We start from the raw sequence: 7944 nt of genomic DNA, 5'->3' as shown, positions 1-7944 counted from the left end.
TTGTTATAATGTTTTTCAACACATTTGTTAAAAAAAATTAAATATATATATATATATATTTATATTTTAAATTAAAAGAAATCAAATTATATCATGATTTAAGTAGTTAAAAGATTATATATTAGCATTAAGGAAATACATTTAATAAAAAATTTAAATGATGATCCAAATTAACTAATCCGGGTTTTTAGGAGTTGATGTTATATTAAGAATGACATATTATTAATCCATATTATTAGTAATAAATTAATGATAAATGATTTCTAGTGAGGGTCTATTTTCAAAAAAATCACACATGAATCAAAGTTGTGACTTCTGTTTTAATATATAAGATGTAGGTACATTCCGAAATGGACTGAACTGGCTTGTACTATGGACCAATCAAAATAGCTTACTGATTCACCAACCCGCCTTTGTCTTGGAAATAACGACTTGAGGTCTGCACTGGTGCAGCTAGAGCCTAGAGGTCTTCATTAACTGGACACCGGTACTTCACAAAGAATCATCTACGATGATATAAAATCTACCAATATTGTAACATCTCAGTTTCTAATACGTAGTAGTGCAAGTGAAGAGATTTAAAGTAATTAATTTAATTATCTAAGTCACGAAAGTGAACTTTTTTTTTCTTTTTTTTTTTTAACGAAAGTGAACTTGTCTGCCATTTATTCAAAAGCTTGTGAAAATGTTACTAACTCGGGAACAGCTTGACACGTCCATCATCTGGTGGCTCCAACACAGAGAGGGACAATGGAGATGGTACTTCATGTATAATCAGTATAGTAGCCAAGTGTTCACTCAGCTGATGACCAAAGCTGGCAGATAAATAAGTCATTATTGCCATATAGAGAGTGTTCATAGTCATTACATAAACCGGGAAACCAAAGTGGTGTACCGGTATCTCATTCTGTGTGTAATTTTTCTATTACGGATGAAGGAAAAACCGGGAAAACCAACACGCGCCGTGTGTGTTTGTTGGTTTCTATTTTGGGTTGGAGAATCTTAAACCGGTTCCACCGTGAGTGAAGAAACTATAAACCGAAATCCGAAAAATTCGAAAAGAGCCGCCAACGAAGAGCAACCGCCATCAATGGCGTCTCCGCGAGTGTGTTCTCCACGTGTCACCATTCCCCGCTTCTTCCACCACCGCGATTCGTCAAAATCCCCACCAAACGAACTCCAATTCGCAACCTCGGCCTCGAGAATCGCGTCAACTACACCGTCGTCGAGGTCCTCAACGGAGAGCTGCTATGCATCTCGAAGCCTAGATCGAAACTCCCTATCGGATTCGGCAGGAAAGGCGCTCGAGTGGCTCGTGGAGACCCTGAAATCGAGACCGGAAGGCTCTCCAGACTTCATCATCATCGATTGCCCCGCCGGAATCGACGCCGGATTCATAACCGCCATCACTCCGGCGAACGAGGCGGTACCAACATGATCGCACTTCTTCTATAGTGTGTACATGTTTATTGCAGAAATTATATAATAAATGATGGTTCTGTTGATTTGTCAAGGGTACAGTTCCTTTTGTTGGACATCTAGTCTTACTCTGCTTCTTGATTGTTGTCTAGTTATGTTTCAATGGAAAAGAACTGACGGTTGATACAATGATAACCCCCTCAAAACTTTTTATTTATTGGAACAAAAAGAGTTTACATACTACTATATCCTTGGATCGGTGCACCATCGTAGATACCCCTTCCATTTGCTTACTACTAGTTTTACACATGCTCATTAGAACCATAGCAACCAACACTTAGCTACTTCGTTCCTCACTTGTGTCATGAGACACTGACAATGCATCAAAACCAAAATTTAGATACTACGAATCGATTATACCAGAGATTGTAGGTGTATTGATTATGCGGAATCACTCTCTTGAGCTTTGCCATTGCCAGCTTCTAGATCATTACTATGACTGCTGTCCGAGTCCGTGAATTTCAAGTAATTCTCGATGTTCTCTGAGCTCACGGTTCTCAGTTGGTCGAGCCACCGGTGGTGGCTAGTCTGTTTGGGTCTGGGGCGGTTGCTGATGGCTATGGCGTAGTCATTGGGAAAAAGTTCGCAGGTGACGAATGCATGGATGATGGTGGTCACAAGCAGTGCGAAAACGACTAGTGTAGCAATGGCACAGAGGATCACACACATGACTTGAGTCATAGTGCTCCTTACAACTGTTGCGTACCTGATGGTCGCAATTGCAGCTCCGGTCATTGGAAACGTATACGCCCACCAAGACAACGAAAATCTATTTAAAAAAAAGGAAAAAAAGGTCAGATTATTAAAACTTAACTTCTAAAAATAAATGAATATATATATATATAAATGAAAGTTTCTTAAACTTACTTGATTCCACGAAAGAAATTAATCCGTACAGCCTATAAGATTCATGCAAACAAAACAAATATTTGTATTAGTAAATACATGTCTGAAGAAGGAACTCGTTAGAACCAAGAGTAGATGTGAAACGTACCAAGGAGAAGTAGAGGAAGATGGCGATGAAGTAACAAACTTTGGAGCCATAGTCGAAGGAGTCTGTGATCTTAGCCCAAGCCATGGAAGCAACACTTGGAGCCGCGACAAAGAGAAAGAACACAGGGTGAAGATCTTTAGGTAAAGTCTCATTAGTCGGCAGTCTTTGGTAGAGTGTCACAAACAAAACCAAGTAATGAGCCATCCCAACTGCGTAGAAAAATATCGGCCCTTCCCTAAGCCCCATGCTTGCACCAAGCAACGCCCCCACAAAGTTCCCAACGATTGAGAGATGGTTCGTCGGGTTAGCGACTCGGGACAGCCTCCTTTGACCACCGGACATCCATTGACCGTAAATCTTGAGCTCGAGGCAGATGAAAGGAAACATGAGGAGGTACCAAAGGAACTGTGGCAATTCTGTAGCTATGGAAGGTGGGACACCGAGTGCTAAGAAGAGTAATGAAATGAAAGGGGCGAAGAAGAAGTTGATCCTGATGGGATGGTAGTATTCTCGGCGTACGGCTTCGAAGTAAAGGATGACTTTGAGGAGGTAAATGGTGGCAATGGTGAGGATTAAAGCGACTGAGATGAACCAGAGAACCTCGTTGATCCAGAGTGGTATGTGGAGGAACTTGGTTGGCTCGGCCGTGGCTAGGGTTTTCCACATTATGGCTTGGCTGCTTACTCCAAGGCACATACCAAAGGTGGATATTGGGTAACGTAGGAGAAACGGCCACGTCTGTTCACTTGGTAGAACAATTTCTTCTTGAGGCTGCATCGTTCAAAAAAAAAAATTAGAAAACATGCACTCATGAATATATAGTCTAATCATATATTATAGGTTGTCTACGCGTTAATAATTCTCTAAATAAGTTGCTAAGAGAGAAAAAAAAAGATTAGGTATACTTAATAAAACAAGAGTAGGCATATATGTACCCGGAGAGTCTCTAGTTCAGGACCTTCCAAGGCAGCATAGTAACGGTCCACAGGCATGGCTTCATGTGTATTTAAATTCTCCTTATCCCGGTTTGGTGTCTCCGGTTCAATAGAAGCTGGTTTTCTTGTAAACTGTCTCTCTAGTTTCCCTGACCATGTCTTGAACGAGTTGTACCTGTGATCCTTAAGCTTATGCATCGCCGGGTTTTGATTTTGAAGACAACCGCTCTGATGATAATGATGATCATGACGACGACGGTCATCATCATCGTTGCCAGTTTCCATGTAGAGAGATGAGACTTTGGTCATCGGCTGAGAGATGAACTTGACGGATTTGCCAGTTGACGGACCAATGTTGTTGTTGTTGTTGTCGGAAGAAGAAGATGTCGGATCGGAGATCATGAGAACATTTGGTGAAGTTGGCATCGAAAGTGATGGTTTCCTTTGGTGTTTGGGCATCGTCCACGGTGTAGCCTCTTCCATTGCTTCTATTGATGCTTCTTGACCATTCTATACATATATATGTAAAATGAATTGGTTAGACTTATTTATATAATAACTTTTAACCTAATGTTTGCGAATGTGGAAGGCAATAAATAAAATAAATAATATATACCAAATTAGTTGTGGAGGCATGAGAATGATGAAAACGACTGACGAAATGAGGAAGGGGAAGATTACTCTCTTTGTAATTGTCAAAGCCAAGCATTTCTTCTGCTGTGGCTCTTCTTAGTAAAGTTGGCAGCTCCTCTTCTACTTGTATTTGCACACAACTTGATCCCTCCTCCATAATTTAATTAAAATTATCCTGTAACAAAAACGTCAACTTAATTAGTTTTTTTAATTCTACAAAATAATTATTTTTTTCACTTGATATGTATGATGTATCATTGATTCATTCATATAACCCTTGATTGATGTCAACTCAATTGCATTTATAAAATTTTGGATGGTTTTGAAAAAGGCTATATTAGGGAATATTCTCAATAAAATATTGGCCATGGAGAAGGACTTATGGCGAGTTCTTGATCCATTAGATTGACACCTCTTTTTCTGTTATTCCTTTGTTATTCTCTATAGCATATCTTCCTAATCTAGAAAAATGGATTTGGGGTTAAATTTTCCAAAACCATGAACTCATGATAAAATTAGTAGAATCAGTGTTTACGATATAAACAAAAACATTATCTGGCCGACTAAATCTATCTTACCTAAATTCTCCACATATAAACATATACCTAAATAGCATTAGCAAAGGCTAGTGGTCCAGCCAGGCAGCCACTAAGCTAAGTTTTCAGCTGAATGGATTCAGACGACACTAACCGTCTATTGTATATCGTGTGCTATAAAAAGTACAACTACGTTTTGTTGATCATAAACAATTGCACTTGAAAACTATAAACATAAAATGTAGGGGATCCCTTAAAAGTTAAAACTCTTCCCAAATTAAACAACCATCGTAAAAGTAAACAAAGTATATATTTTTAAAAGGGAAGAAATAACTATTGTTTGAATGTGAAAAAACTATTGTTTGAATGTTAGTTTTGTTTTCCTGATTTTTAATTTTCTGTGTGCTAAATTCCTGATTATTAAATTTTTTATTTGGTAATCTTTCTAATATTTTTTGAAAATATTTATAATTTTACTACTGTAATGATAAGTCTCTGTACCGATTTTATGTGGGTTTTTTTTTTTCACTTATCCATTGAGATATTTCACGTCATGAACTATGGGATATATTTGATAGATAATCAATTTTCTATCAAAATTGGCCAAATGTATGGTAGCAAAACCTTAACTAAATGGTTTTTTTTTTTTTAAGGAAAAAACTATATTTTGTATATTATTGAGTAGGAGTCATGTACATGCAAGATTGATTATATGATACTACAAGAGTTATTGATGTTAATGGATAACATGAGTGTGGTTGTGATTAAGAATAATAGGATTTGAATTAAATGATCAGGGGAATTTATTGTAATGATACTATTTACTTAACACTAATTTAGTTTAATAAAACAAAACTCCTGTAAACAACAGAATAAATGAAACAAAAGTAACGAAAGATAACTATTCAATTGTGTGGTGAGCTAAGCTATACCGATATCAACTCATCGGGTCCACTTCAAAGTTGTGGTCCGACCGGGCAACAAGGCTTGTGGTTATTGTTACACTATAACAGGTAATCAATAACAAGCCTCGTGGCTATTGTAACACTAACAGGTAATCTATGGTTGTGAAAACGCGGTTTCATCATCCGACATATACAAGTAAACCGGTTTCATGTCTTTCATCATCCGACATATGCGAGTAAACCGGTTTCATCGCATTGCGTACAGCTAATCCGTTAAAAGTTAGGGTTATATATTGGCATCTGGGGGTTTAGTTTCAGTTTCTGTTTTTGAAAGCATTTTGGGTTTTAGAAAGAAGAACGACAATGAGAAAAAAAAAAGAGCTTAAACACAAGAAAACAGAACTCTAAGTTGGGATTATAGCAAAAATAATTATCGAATATTGCCTATACATTTCCGTAAGAAAGGATGTGCAAAACTAAAGTAAAATCCTAAATAATTAATTTATTTATTCTGATGAAATGTTCTTTCACAAGTCACAACAAGCCAAAAACAAAGCAAATGAGAGATGAAATAAACACTAACCTGACGATTTTGAAATTTGCAGCCGTAGTCTCGTCGAGCTTGTTGAATAATGTGTGAAACTCTGAGGAAAAGTACGAGAAAATGTTCTTAGGATATGGAACCTCTGGATAAAAATGGAGTTTTTTTTTGGTTGAAAAAGAAGCGAAGATGAAGGAGAAAAATAAAGGAAAAGCTGAGCTGGTTTGGGCGAAAACAAAACACGTCTTTGTGCTATATATATAGAAATGTGTGTATTCACGTAAGCACAGTTATACGGAAATCTATAGTATATGTTTAGCTGTAATTCAAAGCTTTCAACGTGGCCGTCCTCTTGTTGATTAACATTCACGTCATTGACAATCTCTTATAATTTAAGACGTATTTATTCAGTTTTAAAGCTTTCATTAGGTGGTGGACCAAATTATACAGAACGGACAAAAAAACAACGCAACTTGGAAACTTTTTAAATAAATTTATGCAAATGAAGTTGATATGCTATGTAAAAATGCATAAAATGTTATGCGAATGAGTTTTGAAATTTTGACGACAATTTTTTAATTAGTAGTTTCTCGTCAAATACTTAGATATTATTTGAGAAATGATTTGCCACATGTAATATCTACAATAATTTTGACAATAAAAATGTGATATGACCACTAAAACTAATTAATCACATAGTTTATGACAAAATATGACATGGGCAATTATATTTAAATTTGATTTATATTTTTTGTATTTTTTAGAATATAGAAATAACTCATACATTACATTTAATGTTGATTTATATTTTTGATAAACTTTTTAGAATATGCTAATAACTCATACATCATTATTAAAATATATATATTCAAATATGACATTATGAATTTCAAAATATTATTTAATTCTATTTTTATAATTATAAAATTTTATTACTAAAATGTTCAAAATTTTCTATAGTTTTTTTAAAATTAAAAAATTAATCATAAATCATTAGTTTCTTTTATATATCTACAAATTTTATAAATACTGTTTATTTTTAATTTTTTGATAATTATACAATTTTTATATCAATTTGTATTAATTTTATACAAGTTTATTTATATTTAACCAAAACAAATAGATAAAAAATCTATCTTAGATTATAATTTTAAACCTATATACATTCTTAAATTTAATTTAAAATAAATTTTTGATTTTAGACACATATATATATATATATATATTCTTAAATATAATTTAAAATTAAAAAAATATATATTTTATATTGATTTTATGTTCAATTAAATTAAATTTACATTAAACATTTGTAAGAAAATAATAAAATTTATTATATTAATAAAATTTTATTTTTAAATATAATTTAAATTAAAAACGATGCTGGCGGGGGGATGCTGTTTGATGGAGTTTTTCTATCTAAAATCTCATAAAATTCCCAAATTTACAAGATGCATATGATTATTTTATATTTTGGAAATTCATGATAATCAAGTACCGTGATTGTAAGGTCTAAAATAATACTACATAATTTCGTAGCCAATATGGTGACTTGTGGTACATAATACAAATAAATGGCTAAAACGACTAACCCGACAATTATTTTTCAAAATTGCACAAAGACGTAGGAAAGAGGAAGAAACCAAATTGGTTTGTACATACCCTCACAAAGATTGTGTTGTTAGGTACATATTTGACTGACTGATTTGAAGTAGGATTTATGCTGTCATCAAACTGTTTTTGTTATACTTATATTTGTCCCCTTATATGTAGTTCATGTTTTAGTAAATAAACATGTCATCAAATTGTTTTTGTTATACTTATATTTGTCCGTTATATCTAGTTCATGTTTATAATATCTTCGGCTGGTTCCTATCAAATGCGCTGTACATGGGTTTTGTCTTTAGAGCGGACAAAACTTAGG

The 7944-nt window shown here is 34.3% G+C and overlaps 1 protein-coding gene across 1 annotated transcript; it reads right to left on the bottom strand.

Moving 5' to 3' along the window:
* Nucleotides 1-1599: 1599 nt before the first annotated feature.
* Nucleotides 1600-6268, bottom strand: LOC106318874 (S-type anion channel SLAH3-like). The gene is made up of 6 exons (XM_013757027.1): nucleotides 6066-6268; nucleotides 4025-4216; nucleotides 3409-3918; nucleotides 2474-3244; nucleotides 2347-2378; nucleotides 1600-2248 (listed from the first exon to the last, which is right to left on the bottom strand). Exons 2-6 carry the CDS (start codon nucleotides 4196-4198, stop codon nucleotides 1861-1863), a joined length of 1875 nt encoding a protein of 624 aa, XP_013612481.1. The 5' UTR covers nucleotides 4199-4216; nucleotides 6066-6268; the 3' UTR covers nucleotides 1600-1860.
* Nucleotides 6269-7944: the final 1676 nt, after the last annotated feature.

This window comes from Brassica oleracea, chromosome C9 (assembly GCF_000695525.1).
Source record: "Brassica oleracea var. oleracea cultivar TO1000 chromosome C9, BOL, whole genome shotgun sequence".
Taxonomy (NCBI): Eukaryota; Viridiplantae; Streptophyta; class Magnoliopsida; order Brassicales; family Brassicaceae; genus Brassica; species Brassica oleracea.
This window is presented reverse-complemented; position numbering and strand designations above follow the sequence as displayed.

Excerpts from the sequence above, each read along its gene's own strand:
- LOC106318874 (XM_013757027.1), bottom strand. The coding sequence starts at position 4,198 with ATGGAGGAGGGATCAAGTTGTGTGCAAATACAAGTAGAAGAGGAGCTG. Across the intron at positions 3,245-3,408 it reads CTGAACTAGAGACTCTCCGG|CCTCAAGAAGAAATTGTTCT; the intron begins GTACATATATGC and ends TGAACGATGCAG. Across the intron at positions 2,379-2,473 it reads TCTTCCTCTACTTCTCCTTG|GCTGTACGGATTAATTTCTT; the intron begins GTACGTTTCACA and ends TGAATCTTATAG.